Below are 24,107 nucleotides of genomic sequence, written 5' to 3' on the forward strand. Positions count from 1 at the left end.
AGATACTGTGCACAAACGAGTTTCTGACAGTAAAAAGAGAGTTAAATATTTCTAGACTTTAAACTTCAGACAGATGGAAGGTATAAAGACATCAAACTTTTAACTGAAGACAAACCTCAATTGTCTAATTATTCACCAAGATCGCTCTTATTTGAAAGTTTCTTGGCTCTCTAGGTTGTGACTTCACAAGGATGTCAAGGTTACTGGTCATATCTGTGTGAGAAGGCACTCACACTTTAAAATTACCAGGTACACATATCTAAATCTTGAATTTAAAATCAAGTCGCCGGGATTAATTATCTTACACTACATGCAGAGACAGATTATCAGTTTGATCAATATATTTCTAACCATATTAAACATACTTTAATCAATGTGTTTGATAAAGCTAGATCTTTCCATGTCTGTGTGAGGTCTAATATATCAATGAGTCTCCCAATTTACTTCTCTCCCATTCCCCTAAAATAATGATGATAGAAAAGGCAAGAAAAGACAAAATAACACCACATAGTAATGAGATTCTTGAAAGTTTTACATTTTCAGTAAGTAGTAATATCACTCACAGGAAAATATGTAACCCATGTATGAGTCACACACTGAACTACAAACATACACCACTTTCACTATCTTTTTAAACAATTTTAAATGGAAAATATGGATGGCTTATGCAGCAAATTATTGTTGTATTGTATTAACTGAGCAATGAATAATGACTTCAGGGATGAATACATTCCTGTATTTCCTAAATTAATAGCAAGAAACATTAGTCTTATCTTATTTTTGCCCACTGCCAAATGGAAGCTCTGACGTAAACTTTGTTGTAACATGGTTACAGTGTATCTGCTACACAGTTGTTCTTTGTAATGTTTAGTGTTGTTATGATTATGTCGTGAAGAGTGACAAATTTCGGGAAGAGCTCTCAAACACCTTCTGCATAGGTTAAATGACTGCATAAGTTTTCCCAGAGTTCATCAAGACACTACACATTTTCTTCACAAGGAAATAGCTTCATGAATACAAAAGAAAAACAAAGAGAATACAATTGTCTTAATTTTGTTCAATTTTTCATCCGAAACACACTCTCACTGCTGCACATGAAAAGGTGACTTACAACAGTTAAATGTTTCCTCCGTGTAGTAGGTTGATCTATGATGTGACATAGTGGTATACGCTCAGTGACTTAGAGTAGGATTTTACTGGATTTCTACTCAGCGTGGACCTGGATGTGAGATGAAAATTTCCATGAGGGAAGCCAAGTGTGTCGACAAAACGGCCTTGGCAGGGGGTGACAAAGTGCCCACGGCACAGTCCTCCCATAAACAGAAGAGGACCCCTGGGAGGGGCACTAGCACACCTCCTCCAGGTAGACTCCCGACAGGGGAGTACCCAGACACTCCCAGCTGGAGCCCCCGGGGGACACTCCTACTGAAATGAAATCTAAACAGCCACAGGATAGGTAAGGTTCTGCCACACAAAAAACATGCGGCAAGTAGACTCGTCAAACCATCACACAATATCAACACTCTGCATAATCTGTGTTATCATGAATATCCTGTCAATTACATTTCTGTGTGACTTGGAGTTACCTGAACACCTTTGAGGGCAAAAATTCTGCATACTAATGCAAACTCTTTTTTGTCCTTTTATTCTTTTAGTATCACACATTTTTTGTGTTTTTTTTTCTTCTTCTTCTTTATGGGGGGAGGGAAAACACAATTGCCTTCGGGAGAAGGGTATATGAGACAATGCTAAAAATAAATACTGTATGTATACGCCAGACAAATCTTAGTCTCATGAGTAGATTTCTATGCTAAAAGATTGCCTATGTCTGTAATCTAAGTATATTTTTGTCAGATCTACTGAGTAAGCCAAGGCTTTGTGTTGCACACTTTTGTCAACAGTTTTGCAATGTTTTCATCATAGGGGGATGAAACATGAATTGCTTTGACAAGATGTTACTCTTGTACTGTACAAAGGTAGACTGCCCTTGGTGCCGGAAGGGAATTTTCATGATCTCTGTACAGTCTGCCTGTAACCATACATTGCTCAACCAGAGGAGCTGGTACAAGATTCATCACCCTTGAAAAGACCAGATTTAAGCTACCTCAAGACAAGACTATGTGAATATCATCTTTCATCGTCCCGCAAGCATTTCTGCATTAATGAACGGATGGCTCTCGCTCTCAACTCAAGCTCCAGCACCTCAAGCTGAGGCTCATTGGGATCTGGCTCATTGGCATTACCAACCTCCCGAGAAGGTGATGCTGATCTGAGTGAAGCACGAGCAAGGGCAAGCTGGGAAGGTTGGTCCTTAGCCTTGGATAGATCTACTCCAAGATCTAACAACTCTATATCTATGTCTTCTTCATCTTCCTCAGTCTCTTCACTGCTATCCTCTGTACTGTCACTGTCTTCCTCACTGTCATCTCTTTCCTCCTCTTTGCCTGCCATTTCTCTATCAACACTAGCACCTTTAACAACTTCTTCTGTTACCAGCGTTTTGACATTGGGTATGTTGGCTGATGTGCATGGATCACATTTTCCATTCAACACATTAGTATCACGATTGTCATTGTTGCCCTGAGCATGAAAATTACTCATTCTATCTCCATCATCATCACCATGACAACTGCTTTCTTGCTCACCATCCTTCTCAAGATGTGTGCCTGTACCTTTCTCCCCCTTGCTGCCCTCACCTCCTTCTACCTCCATGCATAACAACTCTTCCTCCTTTGCCTGCTCCTCTTTTGCCTTTCTTTCATCCTCTTCGTTCTCAAGCTCCAGAATTTCTCTGATTTCTCCAGAGGACAGGCTGCCAGTTGGTGTTGGGGGAGTTGGGTAGTGCATCTGGATCGCCTCTGGATTAGGAACGTAACAATGGATGTATCCCTTTTAATCACAGCAGGACTTTCAAAGATAAAACAGCATTACCTAAAACCAGTTTTAAACAATTAATTGAGCAAATTTGCAAATATTATACGTGCAGACTAATGAAGTGCAAGTATGGGGCTATAAAATGTCTTTACACAAGTTACATATTGTTAAATAAAACTTTTTATTGAGAGTTGAAAACAGATATTCTTAACAAAACAGATGCTGTGATGCATTCTCATCTTAGCTGAACCTGCTACACTGTATTACTCTTTTTTTTTTTCATGAGACTGTGAACTAAAACAAAAACTCATTTCATTTCATGGTATATAAAATCTCGCATTACACCTTAAATTTAAGCATTCATTGCAAATTATTCAACATTAACAAAGTTTGCAATGTTACAGTACGAAGATTTTATTGCTCATATAGTTCTTCCATTGTACTACATAGCTTTAAATTTACATTTGGTGTAACGTCCTGCCTCAGTATTAGATTTGTCAGAATGGCTACCAACCTGCCCTGAAAACTTTCAGGAGTATCTCAAGTGACTGTAAAAATCTTGTGATGAAAGAAAAGGAAGCAGGTTTGTGCCTGACTGCCTAGTTGGATTGTGTTTGCAATAGCAAAAATAGTACACTTCCATTCTTTAATTTGCATATGTAATTGAAATTGCCGAGATATCCAAAACAGAGCAATCCTAATAAAAGGTGGGACCCACCTTTTATTAGGATCGCTTTGTTTTACTTTGTTTTTGGATATCTCAGCCATTCAAAAACTAATTTTCATCTACTAAACTTTGAATTCCTCTTACAATGGTATGCTCTGTATTATTTCATAAGTGGTTTCTCGGTATCTCACAAAAAGTTAAAAGAGTAATCCTCATCTCTACCAATACTATACCATCCCTTTAAACAGCCCTCTATCACTCCTGTCCCTCATATACCACATTCAACAAAGCAAAGGATTACTCTTGATCACACTTTAACCTGTTATCACACTTTAACCGAGTATACTCAGGCAGGTGTCTATGGAAAATGTGTGATGTAGCAAAATCAAACCGTCCTCAACAGGTTAATACTAATACAGGATTCTCTACACCTGATTTAGATATAATATAATTTACATAATCAAGAGATTGTCATGAATAGTGAAGTAGAGAGGGTAAACGATCGTCCCATCCCCCCCTACTGAAAAGAAGAGCCACAACTTTTATGGCTCTTTTTCTTTTTCCACCAGGTTAAGTGGTACTGTTTCAGCTTTTGAGTGGCCAGAAAAATATATGTGGGTACACATGTACAAAGTACTTACATATAATATACTTACACGAGAATGAAAAGACTGAAAATGACTAGTGAACCAGGAGTTTTATTTTTTTCTGTTAAGAATAAAATATGAGAGAAAGAAAGGGACAAAAGTCTATCGCGTCTAACATCGTCCTTACCCACAAGGGGTGGAACAGGTGTTCTTGGAGGAGAGGGGCTCCTCGGGGATAAACTCCTGCTTGTGGACCTGCTCCTGGATCGACTTGATGACCAGCTCCTGGACCTACTGTGAGACCGGGTCCTGGACCTCCTGCGAGACCAGCTCCTGGACCTCCTACGAGACCAGCTCCTGGACCTACTGCGAGACCAGCTCCTGGACCTACCCCTGGAGTGGCTGCTGGTGCTACTGTAGCTACGACGCAAGCTGCGGGAATTGCGCCCCCTGGAACCACTCCGAGAGGAACTTCTGTAGCTGGAAAAAAAAAGCAAAAGGCAGAACCAGTTATTAAGACTAGCTGAGTCCATCATCATAATTACCATTTATTAGTCTTTTCTTTTCTGGTTGAACATTTTCACAAAATATGCTAGCATTAATAATTGCATAGCATGACACAATGTACTGAAAGAAGAGATCACAAGTATGATCATTACATTCACACTAAAATATGTACAGAAATATGAACCATAGACAGGGGATGAAAATAATTCAAAGACACTGCAAAAGGGTTTGATATGCCTTTGAGGAGTCTGACCAGTTCCATGATATGTGCACGACTGACACAAAACCATGACAGCAACTCAAGCTTCCATATAGGTACAATGTATTTTACTGTACTTTCAACATTAATGTCCACAGTTCAGTATAACAAATAAATGAGTCTGCGAACATCTGCACTCCACTTTGTTACTGAATAGGGCAGCAATGAGAACAGACTAACCTATCCACACTGCTATCAGTAGCACTTTTGCAATAATCACTCAATGACCATTGCTCATCACGGTGCTATTCCGAGCCCTTGCTGAAAAATTCATGTTCACAAGTTTTGTGAGTTACCGTTAAAGAGGACATTTCCAGTGTGGAAATCTTTGCTCACTTCACATAACATAAAAATGGTGCAAAAATGAAGGCCCCCTTTTTGTGCTTTGCTTTTATAGCCATATTATTCTACATCTTCATTACGCAGGATTAAAAACACAAGAAATTAATCTCACGTAAGTCTGAAAAATGACTAGCAAAAATTTCCTATTCTAACATTTATTGATATTTAAAATCAATACCTTGCAAAAATGTCGTCTCCTGTAATGCTAATGTATCGTATACTGTCTCTAAGGCGAGATCTTGCCAACACTTCTCTTGAAGAGGTAAATTCCTTTCTCAACTTCCACTTTACGAAATATCATATGCACAAAATAGATGGTATATATCCGAGAGTAAAAAAAAGAAAGAAAAAAAAAAGTAGTGTTGTACTCAAATGTTTCCCAACTGCAAAATTTCTCATATGAAACCAGAGTGGAACAGGACTTGTGTTCAAAAATACTTTTCAAACCAAATATTCACACATCAGCAATCTTGTGAAACATGTTAGACTAGCCCATGTCATACAACTGCTGCCAAGCTACTAATTAGGGAAATGATTTTGCATCAACAAATGAGTCAAATTAGATACCATAAAATAAACTTCAAATTTACCTTCGTCTTCTTGACCTTCTTCCTCGTGATCTCCTGCTAGATCTGTGGTGGCTGGAAGACACTTTGTCTGATCGGCGCTCAACAGAGCCTGTAGAGAGTCAGAATGCCTCAATGTCTGTCACAAATTCCCTTTTCTTTCTTCCTTGTACTGATGACATAACAGCCTTAGGGTATGATTGCCATTTGTGACCCAATATCACAAAAACCTACAAAGAACTGCACAGGTTGATCTTTCCAACAGACCTTCAAACCATGTATTTTGGGTCAGCTTGGCTAATTTGGGTTCTGAGTGATTCAGCACCTGTTCCTTCAAACTATGGTATATGGAAGCATAAAATAAAAAGTACAGATGGGATTTTCAACCACAAATATCCCATGTCTTTTCTGTATTTGATTATGCAGATAAAAACCACTGGTTTCTAGACTTTTCCAGAGTAAATCCCTAGGTGGGCTGGAATATCCTCTAAAGGCTTGGAAACACAATAACAGGTTATTATAATGCATAAAAGGCAAATACTACATGCAGGCTAATCCCGCGTCTATCACACGTAAAGCCTCTAGCTGGAAACTAGAGCAAGACTACTCATGCACATTTTGAAAAGAGTGGACAAGCTTGAGTATGCCAATGGTGGCAATGTTTTTGCTCATGACAAGCAAAGATCATTAAAAAACCATGATGATAGACTAACATGAAGCAATATTTGAACTAAGGTTTGAAAATAAAGAAGGTCACGTATCTTCTTGGTGAAAACTCCAAACCAGACACACAAGTGGGAATGTAGGGAATGAAATATGACATACACTAAACAGAAATATGTGTAGCAGTTGCCCAAACACTTATTCCGATCTATGTCAATCTACAAGTCAATGTCAATATACATCAATCTCTGCATAACATATCTTTTGAATAATAATATTTCTACCTCTGACATCAACATGATCGCCATCTCCACCTCCATTGCCCTGGTTGGATTCAACCGCCTTCTGCTTCTTCTCCTCGGCAACAGCTCCTCTCGACTCCTTCACATGACACCTGGCCATGTCGATTCCATCTTTCATGTCATCAGGGAGGTTCTTCACATCCTCATCAATCTCCACAGGAACACCATCAATATTCTCCTCCTCCTCAACCTTCATCCCAGACTCCTCCAATCCTCTACCAGTGGCATCAGTCTCCTGAGTAGGATGGACAGTGCTGTCCACAGAGATCTTGAGAGGACAGGGTGAAGAACATAATCATACTCATATCAAAGATGTAGCAAAAACAGCTGCTGAAAACTGCTTTAATATCCAATAGTGGCGAGCCAATGAAGTAAAATGGAGTCAAAAGGGCTGAGCTTATCAGGGGTCACAGTTTGCTCAGCGACAGCCCCTCCCCCACCCCCTTCCCCTTGCTGTTGCTATTTCACTCTTTTCCTTTCTTTATCCCTCTGTTGTTAATTATCTTGTGTGATGTTGCCTCCCTATTCATCCTTTTCCTTCAATGGTTGCCCCCTTGGTCCTCAGGATCATTACTGACCCTCCTCTGCCTTTTGTCTATCCACCCTCCTGCTCTAATCCCCTCTCTTTACTTGTTGGACTCCTTGCCCATGACCTCCTACCCTCTCCTTTTGTTTTCTTTGTTCTGTGTACCCAGCCTGTCCTTGACTGTTTTTGTTGTGTGATGTCCTCATATGTGATTGCTTTCCCTGCCTGTTTTGTCATTTTGCCTCTGACAAAGATTCTGCTAGGATCGAAAGCTCAGGCCCCTTTTGACTCCATCATATCAAAGATGTCAAACAGTCACATACAATGTCAAACATATTGTTGGTTTTCCAGAGCACTGAACAAATGTAACTTTTCATTGAGTTGGCCCTATTGAGACAAAAATGCAGTAACTTGCAATGAATTTGATACTCAAAAATAATATTCATCTGACATTACGCTGATTCTAACCATGACAACCACATATTGCAGTTTAGAAACAATCTTCAGACAGACAGGGAAAAACCAACACATCACACTAATCATTGGTAGAATAAACATAATTATTAACAGCATGGTACTGCATGATTCAAAATGGAGAAAACTTGGTCTTCACACACTTTTGTCATGATATTATCACCCATCCTGTTTGAAATTTATTTTCATGTAACAAAGATGCATACACCTTCATCACTTGACATCAGATTTGATAATAATACTAGAAATATCACTGAAGGTGATTAATACCCCCACCCCGTGACGACAGTCTTACCCAAGGAATGATCTTTCCTTGATCTTCTGCCATTTAAATGCCGTTACCATGGCAACGCAGCTTCCGACACGTCCGAAAAATATGTCTTGCACATCTTCCCACCAAGACTATTGTGTGTGCCACATTTCATAAGCTTTTGTCAAAAACTGAGGAAGTAGTTCAATCCACAAGATCTTTCCTTGATCTTCCGCCATTAATATGCCGTTACCATGGCAACGCAGCTTCCGACACGTCCAAAAAATATGTCTTGCACATCTTCCCACCAAGACCAATGTGTGTGCCACATTTCATGAGCTTCAGTCGAATACAGAGGAAGTAGTTCAATCCGCAAGATCTTTCCTTGATCTTCTGCCATTTATATGCCGTTACCATGGCAACGCAGCTTCCGACACGTCCGAAAAATATGTCTTCCACATCTTCCCACCAAGATCAAGGTGTGTGCCACATTTCATAAGCTTTGGTCAAAAAACTGAGGAAGTAGTTAAATCCGCAAGATCTTTCCTTGATCTTCTGCCATTAATATGCCGTTACCATGGCAACGTACTTTCGGGTACTGTCAAAAAATGCGTCTTGCACATCTACAACCAAAGGCACACATCTGTACCAAGTTTCATGGAAATTGGGCAAAAACTGAGGAAGTTGTTTGCAACACAAAATTTTCCATCATTTTGGCTCATAATATGTAAGCTGTTACCATGGCAACATACTTTTTGTCACTGTCAAGAAATGTGTCATGCTGACCTATATCCTAAGACAAACATTCAATATGAATTCCATGAGAATTGGAAGAACACTGATGAAGCAGTTTTGCCATGAAGCATTTTGCCCTATATTTTACCAATAGCATGCCGTTACCATGGCAACGCACTTTTTGCCACTGCGGAAATATGTGTCTTGCACATTAACATATTCAGATGAACATCTGTACCTAATTTCATAAAAATTGATCAAAAACTGTGGGAGGAGTTCGCGACGCAAGATTTGTACCCATTTTTGCCCATAATATGCCGTTACCATGGCAACGTACTTTTGGGTACTGTCAAAAAATACGTCTTGCACATCTACAACCCAAGGCACACATCTGTGCCAAGTTTTATGGGAATCGGTTGAAAACTGAGGAAGTAGTTCGCGACGCAAGATTTGCAACGGACCGACCGCCCGACCGACCGCCCGCCCGACCGACCGCCCGACCGACCGCCCGACCAACCGCACGACCGCCCGACCGTCCGCTGATTCCTATATAACCCCTTCAAACTTCGTTTGGCGGGGGTATAATAATAAAACATTCCCTTGCCATCTCACTGTACTCAATCAGACACTGGTCCTTGTGTTGTAAACTTCAGTCATTTTTGGCATAAAACCTCAAAGGCCTTTCCATCATGAGGTTTACCCATCTTTTGGGATTTGCTTCGGTTTGGAATACATTCAATTTTGTTTGAATGCAACACGATAATAATCGTTCTCATTTCTTCTTTCTTGCTGCAAAGTAGTTAGTTGGATATCTGTACACACCTCTATCTTTGACTGGCTTTCTCCCTGTTTGGTCTTCTCTCTCTCCTCACCAGGGGGACCAGCATCGACCTGTGCAGTCAACACCTGGGGTGGTCCAGACACACCAACCTCTGGCCCAGACTCATCGGAATCAGACGATGACTGCATCTCTGTGCCTGGACCAACAACAGATGTGTGTTTAGTAGACTCTCGAGCTTAAAGGGGAACGAAACCTGAATATGTGTATTATGCGAATTGAGTGAATTCAGAAATATTAGTAGAACATATTGGTGAAGTTTCAGGAAAATTGGACAATCCACTCAGAAGTTATGAATTTCCAATGTTTTGGAACAGCCTTCGCTGGATAAGACTACAACAATTTGTGATGTCCCACATGGACAGCTTTTATATACAATATATTGAAAAGAAAAAATAAAGAGAACTTAACTTTTTTTTCTTCTCATTTTTCTAGCACAATGAAAGAGAACTTGGCTTACATATTTCAAAAGGTGGGGGAACACACTGTATCCTCAACATATGTCAGTAACAAGTGGAATGAATGTGTATGTTTTATAAAATATGAAATTTTGTGGAATTTTCTTGATATTTCTTTATATCAGTGTCATGCTGTGACATCATGAATAGTTGTAGTCTTCCTGTCCAGTGATTGTAGTTACTGTATCAAAACTGTGAAAATGCAAAACTTCTGAAAGGATTGTCTGATTTTCCCTAACCTCCGCTGGCGCATTCTACTGATACATCTGCAGCCACTCAATTTCATGCATACATTAGGGTTTTATTCCCCTTTTCAATATCATACTTATAATTCAAATGAAGAAGGTGTCCTCGGTACTGTTTCATGAAAATTGTCAATCCTGACAACTTGTCAGTCTCTGACAATTTCAATAAAATTCTTGGTTTTGATTGTTCCTGAAGCTCTGGTCACTGACAGTTACTACATGTATGGTAATTGTCAGAGACTGACAACTTGTCATTGCTGACAACTTTCAATAAAACACTGCCCACATTGGCACTGTCATTTACAGTCTCTCTTTTAGGAGAGAATAAATCCAACATACCAGAGGCAAATCCTACACCTTGTATCCCCTTCATCCTTACAGTATTCTGAATAAAATAACTGCAAATACTAACTTTGAAAAGACTTTGCATATTTAAACCCTCATACACACCCCTCTATGCAATAAACTGTAGTAGAGATAACCCAAAAGCAAACCAAAATGCTTGCGCAAAACAGCAAAGCCTTTAGTATGTATAGCAACAATTACTCCTATGTATACTCACCTCACTTATTATACATGTACACTGGGAAACACTTACTTTCAGTGATTAGAGTTGCTCTCTAACTCATTTACCACAAAACATATACACTGATGCTATGCTATGTGCTAACATGTTTTGGCTTATCAAATGAAGAAATACAACATGATACTGGATAAAATTACCTGCTATGACACATTTAATCCTCTTTCTGGACATTCCTTCCAGCTGATTCAGACAAAGACGCTTCAATTCCACCAAAGGCACATTCTGCAAACAACATTTACAAAAAAAAAGGGGGGGGGAAGTACTCCATGAACAACTACAGAAAGCTTGATGATGCAAAGTTAGATGAGGATCACAGCTTCACACAACCTTCATGTATATCTGGTAGTGACAAGACTATGTCTGTTTTCTATAAATCCTAAATTTCAATATCATAAATGATGGGGTCACACAATGTGCCTATAATGCAAGCTTGGTTGTAATTTCTGATATCATTTCTGAGCTTTATGTAAGCTAAGTGGATACCAAAGTGGATCAAAAACAACAACAAACAAACAAACTTGAACATCCAGATGGTCACACATACAAACACACAGATAAAGGGATGCATCAACCATATCTTTGATAGCTAGCTCACACTTGGTCACTGCACTATTCAAGTATGGACAAGATAAAAACAAAAGTCTTTTAAGGAAACTCCATTTGGTACATGTGACCTACTGGCCCATATGCATGTTACCCTGGTGGGAACAGTACCATGAACATCCCCTAAGTGTATCTCTGACTAATATTTGGTCGCAATTGTAATATTAGTTGCAATGTAAATCATCACAAAAGAGAATCTTGCAGGTCAACAGTGCACTGACCTTTAAAACCAGGTATGGACAGCTTTTATAACTTCAGCATGTGACCTTACAAACACCTCCACACCATGCTATTAAACAGCCCTGACACATCTCTGTCCTTTTTTTTTCTTTTGTTATCAGAATCTCACAGTTAAAGAGTATCATAAATCATGACCCATGGCAAAGAGACCCATATGGGATCTTTCAGCCCCCCACTTCACCTTCTGTGGGCAAGAAAATAATTGCAACACAGAACCTTGAGTATATCTGGAACCATAGCATCCAGCTGACTCCCTTTGATAGCCCGAAAGGCCTGGCTGATCAACTCCTCCCTGTCCTGCAGGTAGAAGCCCAGAGGCTGCCGCTCCTTACTCAGGTCCAGGTCTGAGTCTGTGTCATTACCATGGCTGGATTTCTGCTTCCCTTTGCCTACCATCTATTAAACCAATCAAGACATCACAAGACAGAGGTTACACACACAGACATATGGACAAACATGCATTTAAACAGCAATTTTGAAGATAACAAAAGAGATCATGGATACCAGTCCAGACAAGGTCACAGGTACAAGAAGATTCAGACTGAAATTATGGCTGACAGATCAGATGGAAGGAGAAAAAGAGTGAAAGTGCGATGACAAGTGATAAAAGTTTCTCAGTACACAAGAGTATACACAGTCAAATACTTTCAATAAAACTATAAGATATGAAAAACAATGAGATATGAAAAAGGAGGAGGAAGTGATGGAGGCAAATGAAATTGCAATACAGCATGCAGACACATATTAAAGCACACAACTTTTGTAGAAGATCCAAATTTCATGTTTTCTCACAGATACAAGGCATTTCATTGGTCCCCCCTCCCCCCCCCCCCCAAAAAAAAACGAAACACTTTGTCCTTTACTGTAAGCTTTTCTAATAAAACACTCCCAAGGATCCAGTCCAAATTGACCCTAATTTTCCCTCCATCTGTCATGTCCAGCTGAGCAGAACATAAATTACATGTACCAGGGTAGAGGCGAGCTACAACAATGTATGTGCAGGTGGTGAGCAGGGTTTCAAAAAACAAAACAATCAAAAGAAAACCCACACTTTCATGTACGGCACCGACACAACTGGTAATTAATCAACTTGTGAGCGTGAAACAAGCAAATGTGTACTTTAAACTTCACCCCAGCCCCAGCAGGTCCAATACAAATCTGCAATGAATAATGTGAGCACATGGATTCTGCCAACATGCCAACACTGTCACAAACTTTGGCTTGGTTGGCTGGTGGTCATGCGCATGGTTAGGACTTTTATTCCTTCAGTAAGTATTGTGTATCAGACCAGGGGCCTGTTGCATAAAAGTTACAATTATGGTAACTTTGCCATTCAGTGGTAACTACCATGGCAGCAATACTCAACAGCCAATCAAAATTAAGAATTCCATGGAAGTTACAATTGGATGGCAAAGTTACCATAATTGTAACGTTTATGCAATGGGCCCCAGGGGATTATACGCAACAAGAACCAAGGCATACGTTGTGTATCCCTTGGTGGGAACACAATGTGATAGTGCATATAATTATGATATACATTGTAGGTGCATGTTTGCTGCCAATGTTAAGTGATTCAGGCAGTGAAGCCACATGATATGAACAAAAGAGAACACAATTCAATAAGTGAGCTTCATGATTCATTTAATAGAACTCAAAGAAAAGAGAAACACTACATGCAACATATCACTATCGTTGGCTGTAATTCAGTGGTCAATACAAACAAAAAGAGATGGAATGATGAATCATCAGGGAATGTAAGTAAAAAAATACAAAAACAACTGACTTCCATGAAAGTCAAATTTTGCATTAAGTCGAAGTGTTTTCGTCAGTCCCAATAGATTTGACTTACAGGCAAGGTTGACTGTATATCACAACTGCTTCCACATAATGAAATAGAAGGCCCTAAAAATATGGCCTGCAATGTTTCTGTCATATAAAAATGCCTACTGCATTGCACAGTAATTTTTTAACAAGAACTTTTTCTATCACCTCTGCTTTGGTGCTCCGTCCTTCAGGACTCTCATTTCCATTAAGAGTTCTCTGAAACTGGTAGTACCTGACGGACAATGAACTACACACAAATCAATTCTGTATGAATTTCCACTTTCCCTACCTTCTTCTTAGAGACTTTCTTTTTCCTCTTAACAGCTTTCGATCCATCATCCTGTTTTCGCTTGCTCCGTCTTGCTGATTTGTTTCCTGGTTGTGGGCTCTCACCTTGAGTAGAATCAGGAAGCATATCTACGGGAGACAGTACAAGTTTTTAGGTTTAAATACAGGTTTCAGGGAACACTGAAGAGCTTATTTCTTACTTTTCTGGAATAATGTCATTAAATATGAAAAGCTGATGCATAAACTTTCACAGAATACTGAGAGGCAGGGTGCTTAACTTCTCATAAATACTAACAAACTTTAATTAGTTGACATGTAGCTCTTGTTCAATTACAACAGATCATAACCAAATTCATCCAGTAACCACTGGAGACAGCTGTGAATGCAATAGTCAAAGTGTCAATTATACATCATCCGTCACGAAAAAAACAGAGGTGACATTCTTACAGTTTTAATTGCATTCATTTGCAATGAATGACAATGTTTAATGGGATAGAATGAGGTCGTAACTTGGTCATGCTTAAATAAGGGTTTTTGCCATTAAAACTGTGCAACACATTCAAACTGTACTGCAGAAAATCTTTACAGTTTGCTTTTAAGTTGTAAAATGTTTACAACTTTGCTTAAAAAGTGACAAATGTCGTATGTGGTGGTAAATACATGTACACTGTATGTTCATTGAAAAATGAATAGCAAAGCCACATTGGTACTCTCAAAATACAAGAAAACTATCTTCAGTACCATGACCAAAAAGAGCATCCATAGCCGTGGCATTTCCTTAGGAATTATTCAGTATATTTACACCTCAGAATTCAGGATTAAGTAAACAGTTTGTTGGTGGTAATGAATCATGTTTAGCTAACTTTAACATCTACATTGTACCACATGGTCCACACAATCCTGGTGCATGGAAGTTGTGAAATCAACCATTATCTACAAGTTTCATGGAGTTCAAAGGTAAATGTGTTGGAATAAAAAACACGTAGAAGATATCAATTTGCAGAAATTAAAAGGCACTTTAAAATTTAAGAAAGACAGTCCAAACAGTCCATATGTTCTGTACAATATAATTTAAGCACCACTTTACCTTGTTTCACTTCAGCCATGGTCAGGTGACAAGCAACATGTATGCAGTATCAAACCATTTCCATACCACACAGACTGACTTCAGCTGTCCAGTAAGTCATTGTCAGTCACATGCCTATGTGCACACATAACAGATAGCATCACACAAGAAAGAATCAATCATTTGTTTAAAAAAAAGAATAGATCTGCAACATAACAGTAGCAGTGAAAAATAAACATAAAAAACAAAAGAACAGGAAAAATTACACCACTTGAAAGCATGTACACACAGTGTACATGTACATCATTTACCTTTTTTTTTTTAATGACAAGACACAGCCACTACAATGTACAATGTACATGTTGAGTTTTGCAGATACGAGTAACCCATAAAAAGTTGCTGATGTCTGATTGTCATCTGATGGTCATAAATTACTTAAATTCCCACAGACTTAATCATCAACTGCCCAAAACTTCCTTACAGTACGCACTTACAAAAAAAAAACAACATTGAGGTATAAATGTGTATGTACAGTATGCACATGTGTGTCTGTATCCAGACACTCGGCCCATGGCTTCAACCAACAACCAAATTATACAAGTGTGGCTAGATCATAGATGGTATAGACACACACCTGTGGTTGTACACTGCCATAGGGGATAGGAATAAATATATGTAGGGGATTCCATGAAGCCAGACACAGTCTCCGCGGAACATACATTTACAATGTATATTTAAAGGGACTGCACAGTACTGGTTGAGGTGAGGATTCAGCTTGTAACGTTTTGCGAGACATTTAGAATCCACTCTATGTGAGTCTATGAAATGTTGAGGAGCATACATGTACTAGGGAATCAAATGTTCATTTAATGAAAATCGGTTTTGAAATGAATGAGATATAAAACAAGGAAAAACAAAAAGATTCTGAAAAAAGTCGTGGCCTGTCAATTTGTTTAGGATCACTTTTCTGGATATATTTCAGCCATTTCAAGGCCAAATTTCATCAAATAAATGTTAAATCCTTTTTAAAATGACATGCTCTTTCATACTAAGACATTAAGAGGTTTCGCATTATCTCACACACACACCCACACACTAACACACACACACATTAGCGTGGGCCCTGGCCCTGTCTTATAACACTTGTGACTTGTGATAGAAATCAATCAATCACAAATCTTAGTGAAAGCTGCGATCAATCACAACCTGTGATTGATTGATTGCAGTTCTCCATCTTAATTTCAATCATAACTTTTTCATATGACTCCACGATGGATTTGCATTCAATCGTAAAGTTGTGACTGATTTGAATCAATCACAAGTCTTTATAAGACAGAGCCTTGGGAATCCTCACCTCAACCAGTAGATCTACTGTCTGTACTGTAGGTCTTACACTCCCTTTAATCTTAGGCAAGTAAATTACTTAATTAGTGAGTGTCTGCAGATATGCGCTTTTGTAGACCAATCGCGATCTTCCAGCTGTCAGAGAAGTAGATCTAACGTTAGGCTTCTGCAAATGCTTGCATTAGTACTGCCTAGGTATTAACTATACACAGCCCAGTCGCTGTACATGGTACGTCGTGACAGGGCTGTACGAGCGCGACCACCAACCACTAGGAGAGCGACGTAATCGGATCACGATAGCCTTGACTTTTGATACTTACGATCATTTTTGTCACCTCAAACTCATCGAGTATACTCTTCAATATTTACTCTACATCTGATGCTATCAGTATTTAAATGTACGTAATGAAACTTACCGAAATTGATCATCATATCCAGCATGTCCACACGGTACACAATCTTTCACGCCAGGCCAAGTTTAGATATCGGGTGGTCACGTGATGTGAATGCCCTTTCAAAAGGTCGCGCTGTCGACCGTGCTGCTACACTCAAGCAGCGCACGCACGGTTACTAGTATACAGCTAACTGTACTGGGCTTGGCGGCGGCTGGCTTCTGGTCGGGCGAGGAGCATTGAGCTCCATACCACGGTTATTGTGTAGCAGACGCCAAGGTTTGTTCGACACTTTCAACGCACACGCCGCGCGCTCGCTCTGGAGCACTTCCGGTCACACATGCGCATAAGTCAAGGCGCCATTTTGAATCCTGCAACGACGAAGCCCGACGGTCAGTAATTGTGCCAGAAAGTGTCATTTATTTGTTCCACGGGCTTATCACAAGTGGTCTCCATGGACCCAGTGTGGCGAACTATTCTTTTGTAATAGAAACATGCATTTACGTGAGTTAAGTATTCTGTTTAAAGGAGAAAAGTATACATTTTCCTAAGTTTTGTAGTTGTGTTGAGGTTCCTCACTTTGAGGCTGCATGCCGCGCTCGTCAGACGCTGTTTTCGCATAGCGTAACAGCGTCTGGTCGGGCTACCTAGGTATGATGAGACTACTATATGCCTTACTATACACAGCCCAGTCGCTGTACATACACTTGTAGGTACGTCGCGACGTACCATGTAGGGTTGGACCTACTACTCATCGACCGCCTAATGTTTATTTGCTTGATAAGAATATTTAACACTGAAATTCACGTAAAAAACTTGACCTACGTGATTGAGAAAATCCAGCTCTATCAAAAGCCGTTGTTCCCTTTTCGATTCGAAGTTTCAGTGCAAAAATATCGCCGACGAACTAGCGTGGCCTCGTTTCAGCTCCCCGCGGTAAATCGTGTTATTAGGATCGACCGCTGTTTTTGCATTGACAATGCATGCAAACCGAGTTGTATTGAACACCGTGTTGTACGAAGCTTTTTAGAAGCCTTTTAGAAACTTCCATAAACATTACATTGTGCTGTCATTACGATTCGGTGAAAACATTCATTCGAAATTTTGTCCTTGATTAAAACCATTAATGAACAGTGAATTATCGCGTTTTCCCACACCATCCTCATCTACATTCAAAGCCAATCCATTTTTTATGTGCTTTGCGCGCAGAGAAGTGCGTACTAAGTGTTCAGTGCGCGAATTATACGCGGTCGGTTTAAAAGACGGTGGTCGATATGTACAAAGGGCTACCATACAGTGACTGGGCTGTGTATAGACATAGTTTATACTATATCACTTATCAGTCTGGGAAACCCGCTCGTGAGGACCGCTCCAGCGTACGAGGACTGCCCCCACGCCTCATGAGGCCCCCTACAATTCACTTCTATTCATCTCACATCTGACGTATAAATTGTCGCAACTTTGCACGGTGATTTTTTGTTACACACACATGTCCACTATCCATGATGAAAAGAAGAAAAAATCCTATCTGTTTTTTTTTTCAAAAATCGAGTTTTAATCAACCGATGCAGAGCGGCCATCAAAACACGGGTGTCCCCTAGTTTGCAGGCACAAACCCTTGTTGGTCGTAAAGGAGTCTGCGTCAAGACTACTATATGCACCACTTCGGCACTGTCCCATAGGCCCTGTGTTGTAGCTTCTCCCAACAAGGGTTTGTACAACCTTTGGGTCCATAAACACCTTTTCATGTTTATTGGGCGGAGCTTCACTCTGAGAGGATTGTCATGGTAACTGTGATTGACATGTCCTATGGGGGGCTGTCTGGCTGACCCCCACTGAGATAAAGGTCAACCTGAGTAGAAAACCAGATGGCGGTTTGAATTGTTATGTAAGACTTGGGATGTACTTTCTAGAGCAAGAATGCTCCCTCTGCAATGAGTGACCACCTCCTTGCACATGAGGAACCAAGGAACATATCCCAGCCATTCCCTTTCTGCATGGAGGTGGGAATCTCTTCCCACCTCCCTGCTTTCGGTTTGTTTCTTCTTTTCTCTCTTTTCAAGCTCTTACTAGATCTTATTCTTTCTTTCTTTCTGTCTACTCTTTATGATTACCGAATCATGTCAAGACCAACATGATTTTCCCTCTATTTTCACCTTTCTCTCAATTCTCAAGTCTCTTTGTGAAAGAAATACTAAATAAATCATTCTCTGTTTTTGTACATTGAAAATGTATTCAAACTCCTTCTTTCATATTTCTATTATTTCATGAAGAGCTATAGTATAAACATACCTACTCAGTAAGTCTTAATCAAGATTATACCAAACTATTTGTCTTTACGAGCCTAACCTTTATCTGTTTAAAAAGAAATAAGTTGCTTTGTATGTGACATTCTGATTTAATGCGAGTCTACATAAAACCTTAATTCACCTATTTATGCATAGTGCCTGCTTATCATGCATTTCGTCAAATTTGCCTACTCAAGCTTTGATAATAAATGTACCAAGGTTTATTCATCTACAGTAATAGATTACTATACTTTATGATTTGATGACCTTTCCCTTCAGGCCTACGTAATTTCTTGCTCGTGCTATTGCTAATGTGAGGTACATGTAGATGTACCAACATATACCCGATTTCAAGTTTTCGAATTCTCAACGAAATACTTGCCAATATAGGCCCATAGGAGCTGAGATATAAAATTAGCTAACGTAACCTGGATCAACCCATTCAAGTAAAAATCTGACACCAAAGTCAAATTTGTAATTGTCATGCATTTAAACTGTTTCTTACAAATATTGTGGATGATATTATAGAGCTTAATAACAAAGTTATGAATTTTTAAAGTTATAACTTTCTCTTTGTCTAACTTTCCCCAAACTGTCACTGATATGTTCTAATCGCTGAATTCGCTCAATCCACACGTATTTCAATGTGAATTTGTCTTTTACGATATCATCAAAATATTTCCTGCGATTTTTTGATATTTCTACAAAACAGTGTTGCATTGTCATAAAGCCATGAACGCATAACTGAAGTAATGTTGTAATGCTTTCGGGGAGTAAAAGAAAAGAGATAATATATATTTTGATGATATCGTAAAAGTGATATGTACTGTGCAAGTTCACGTTGAAATACATGTGGATTGAGGGAGTTCAGCAACATTATTAGAACATATCAGTGACAGTTTGAGGAAAATTAGATAAAGAAAAAGTTATGAATTTTTGAAGTTTCTATAACCAGGTTAAAATATCAAGGTCCCACACATAATATGGGCTACATTACCAAGGAATATATGCCCATTTTTTTTCAAAGAGAAATGGTTACAGTTAAGAGTTTAAAGAACTTAGCCTACCTACATTTCTTAAAAGAAAAACAGAAGTTCATTAAAACAAACAAGCAAACAAGCAAAAATGTGTTGCTCAGAAAATAAAGAGAATGTACCACAGGCGAGGACTGGCAGAAACAATACATGCAATCCAGACTAGAACTATCACTAAATGTGATTAATACCCCATGGACCTCAACCTGAGTGAGTTAGCTCAGTACACAATGTTTTAGTGTTCTTTTTATCAGGTTGCTACCGTGGCAATGCATTATTCAACATTGACAAAAATGTGTTTTTCAATATGCATATAAATCTATAATGGTCCCCCAAAATGAACATTCTAAAAACTGAGGAAAATAGCATAAGCCATAATGTTTTTGTATGAGTGATTTTTATTCAAAAAGTTAATAATTTTTGTGGCAAATACTGTCCGTCCATGACGAAAGAAGTGATTTTTTTTTTCATGAAAAATGCCTATAAAATGGCAACACAAATTTGCCATACTCCAAAGACAGAGTTTAAGCATCAACATGCTATAGTGGTCACACGTACCAAATATCAAGTCAAATGTTCGAAGACTGAGGGAGTAAGCCCTATATTATTATCCACAATATTTGTTTACACCTTTTATCAAAAAAAGATGTTGCCATGGGAATGCATTGTTCAACATTGAGGAAAGAAATGCTTTGAGCATTTGAAATGTGTATGGGTCACATGTGTCAAATCTCAAGTCAAATCCTTCAAACTGCTGGATTTAGCTAAATCAATTAGTAATTTGTATGTTATCACGCAAATATATTGGTCAGCAATGACAAGAGATGAAGTTTGCATATCTTCACTTTACATTATTTAGCAGCCAATTATGCGAAATTTCAATTCTATATAATGCTCAATAACTGAGGGAGTTTCAGTTGATCAATCCACATATATGTAAGAAAATATTCATGTCATGGCAACAGACAGACTGAAAACCACACATACACACACAAATGTCTTGCTAAATGACATAGGCCCTGCATGTAAGTAAGAGTGATAATAAGTCTCTAAAATTGCAAATTAAATGTTCAAAAAGTGGGCAGTTTGTTCCACAAATGTTTTTGATAAAAATGCTGTTACCATGGCGAACACTGTCGACAATGACGAAAGATAAAATTTGTATACAGTATAACATAGGCCGACAATGGTGGTCACATGTGCCAAATTTCAAGTCTAATGCTCAAAAAGCGAGGGAGTTAGGTCAATTCATGTGACTTTGTATTTATCCATAAAAATACTAATGTTCAATGGAACTAGGCATATTGAAAATTCTATACACATCTATATGCATTATTTAAGTGTTGTGCAAAATAACATTGCTATCGAGCGGTCATGATTCCCAAATTTCAACTCAAATGGTTAAAAAAAAAACTGAAAAAGTTTGATCCACAAAATTGTAAATGATTTTAAAAATATGAATAATGTTGTTATCATGGCAAAACATTGGTCAACAGTGACAAATATTACGCTGTTGCCAACAGACTGCAGGTTCATTTCCAAAAAGCACTTAATTAGATTATTACAGCTACGACACAGCAGATTCAACTCATTTTGAGTGAACACATGACAAGTTAGTATTAGCTCTTTCAGTGTTATGCAATCAATAAAGATGGAAAACAATTGATTGCAACCAGCAACTTATTTTTACTAGTATAGAATAGAGAATTATAATCAATTGCAAGTTATGATTATCTGCAGCATCCAGGAGATTTTACATTGATATCTATCACAAATTTTAAAAGATGTATGTATTAATTCACTCAGGAAATGCATTGTTTTATCAGACCAATATAGAGAGGAATTAACAGTGAATTTGAAACACTGTCGGAACTTGCCATAGGAGAGAGATCAAACTAGGGAGAGAAGTTACTAGTATACAGAAGACCATCTCTGACTCTACTTATTAAAGATTACTCTTAGAAGTAGAAAACCTCTTATAGAAGTAATGTTTTTCTGGGTTTGGTTCGTGCATATAGGCACCAGAACTGTTCTTTGCTTTTCAACCTTGATCTTCTCAAAGTTAAGGCTTTATTCAGAACATATGCATAATGAAATTCAAGGGTATTAATTTTAAATTATCACATAGGTTGGTACACTTACAATGAACCTAGGTTTGTGTTTAATTAGTGGGCCCATGACTACACAGTATACCAGCGAGTAAAAGAAAGGATGGTAGTTTTGGTTGAGATGGTGATTCAACTTTTAACTTTTTGCATGATAGAAACTGCTTGACATATCAAAGAGTAATCTTATTTGTTGAAAGTCAGATTTGGAAATATCCAAAAACAAAGTAAAGCAAAGTGGTCCATATAATTAAGAGAAAGTTCCCACATTTCATTAGGACCAATTGTTATGGGATATCTCAACCATCTCAAATTTGATTTTCGTCAAACGAAATTGTTATACAATAGTATGTAGGGGCCAATGCTCTTTTGATAGTCATATAAGTGGGTTCTCATTAATTGTGGCAAAAAGTTAAAACATGCCTTGAAATCTGGTTCAGAAAAGCAGATGATGCCCTTAAAAATATCTCATTACATTTTAGTCATTTCATGGTTTACACCATGAATCCACATAGCATAGGTCTGCATGCTGCTCCATGGTTTACAGAAGAGTCAGGGAAGAGATGACTGTACTGTGTAAAGTAGGGAGAAACGGTCACCTAATACACCCCTTGGAATCTGGTGTACTGGTATCAATGGAGGAAGGGTTGTCTGACCACTGACCAGTGTTGTTTCTATTTCACCCATGGACTGGTGATATCTGCCTAATCTGTCTTCCTAATTATCCAGTTATTGGGTGCTGCTAGCCAAGTCCCCAGAGATGGTGATGGACATTGGAAAGCAACCAATCACATGGGTAGAGGGTGGAGTTTGATTTTCACCGTGAGAAACTGTTTTTTGAAGTCTGTACAAACCCTTGTTGGGAGAGGCTGCAGTGTAGTGGTGCGTGTATTAGTCTTGGCGCATGCAGACTCCTATACGACCAACAAGGGTTTGTGCCTGCAAACTAGGTGTCCCCCCCCCCCCCCCCCCCCCCGTGCACCATCGTGCACCATCACTGTAAATTTATCACTCTTCATCCATAATGGCATATAATTTCTATAGAAGTCTAGAACTCTACATACAGAACTTGTCTAGCCAAGAAACCAATCCCTGCCTGGCCCTCTCCTTACCGCAGTAGCTACACGCAGCCGCGTCGCTTCGCGACAGCGGCTGCGTGTAGTTACTTACCGCAGCAGACCAGGCGGTATTACATGGTACAAGCCACATCGCAGCAGTCAGGATTGGATCATTGTCACATTGACAGTGCATCACAGAGCTGCAGAGGTAAATTACGCGCAAATTTACGTGGATTTACTGTAAGTAGAAAACAGCGTTCTAGTAGGGTCTATAACTTCTAGTAGTATATGCATGTTTTTGTTAGATACACGTAACACTACGAATGGGACTGAATCAAAACATCAGCGCGCAAGTTCAAACAGAAAAATACTGGTAAATGTAAATCCTAGATCTATTATGCAAAGCGTCAATGATAGAGTGGAACTAAGCATTGATCATTACCTACCCTGAACACACTTCCTGAGGAGACAAGAATACTGAAGGAGATGAGTAGTGGCCGGAGTAAAGTTTACAACGAAGTAGTTACAGTTTCGCCCGATGTAGTATTCATATAATTTCTACGATATAGCATGGACCTAGGGCCTAATAAAGCATACTTTAGTAGCTAGCTAGCTAGGTGGTCCATGCATGCACACACGGACCTACAACACACCTACCTGCATAAAGCAAAGAGTACGCGGTGCACTCTTCGATCCGATTTTGCGTGTCAGTACGCTCGTTGGGCAGATACGGTTGTCATTTTAGGAAGCAAACCGCTGGATGATCGATAGAGGGCGTATTTCTTCCTCCCTGTCGTTTTTCTCCTTTTTCAGGGGTCGTACAGGGTAACAAAAAAAAAAAAGGCCTATATTCAGGACCTCATCATAATGGCATAAATTGCACTATAGAAGTAGCATTCATGCCTAATCATGGGAGAGAAATGACGATGAAACTTCCCAATCTGCAGTCCCTCAATGTTCGCCGGGCTAACTTATGACCGTGTGCA

The 24,107-nt window shown here is 39.1% G+C and overlaps 1 protein-coding gene across 1 annotated transcript; it reads right to left on the reverse strand.

Annotated features, from left to right (window-relative positions):
• Positions 1 to 1,562: 1,562 nt before the first annotated feature.
• LOC139734903 (uncharacterized) lies at positions 1,563 to 23,511 on the reverse strand. Its single transcript, XM_071645683.1, has 10 exons — positions 23,493 to 23,511; positions 14,922 to 15,035; positions 13,836 to 13,963; positions 11,939 to 12,118; positions 11,017 to 11,101; positions 9,575 to 9,729; positions 6,750 to 7,035; positions 5,827 to 5,914; positions 4,316 to 4,608; positions 1,563 to 2,858 (listed from the first exon to the last, which is right to left on the reverse strand). The coding sequence occupies exons 2-10, from the start codon at positions 14,938 to 14,940 to the stop codon at positions 2,128 to 2,130; spliced, it is 1,965 nt and encodes a 654-aa protein (XP_071501784.1). The 5' UTR covers positions 14,941 to 15,035; positions 23,493 to 23,511; the 3' UTR covers positions 1,563 to 2,127.
• Between the last annotated feature and the right edge of the window lie 596 nt (positions 23,512 to 24,107).

This window comes from Diadema antillarum, unplaced genomic scaffold (genome assembly GCF_040938485.1).
Source record: "Diadema antillarum isolate AM-2024a unplaced genomic scaffold, OU_Dant_1.0 seq00000550_RagTag, whole genome shotgun sequence".
Taxonomy (NCBI): Eukaryota; Metazoa; Echinodermata; class Echinoidea; order Diadematoida; family Diadematidae; genus Diadema; species Diadema antillarum.

Excerpts from the sequence above, each read along its gene's own strand:
- LOC139734903 (XM_071645683.1), bottom strand. Across the intron at positions 9,730-11,016 it reads GATTAAATGTGTCATAGCAG|GCACAGAGATGCAGTCATCG; the intron begins GTAATTTTATCC and ends TTGTTGGTCCAG. Across the intron at positions 4,609-5,826 it reads AGAAGGTCAAGAAGACGAAG|CTACAGAAGTTCCTCTCGGA; the intron begins GTAAATTTGAAG and ends TTTTTTTTCCAG.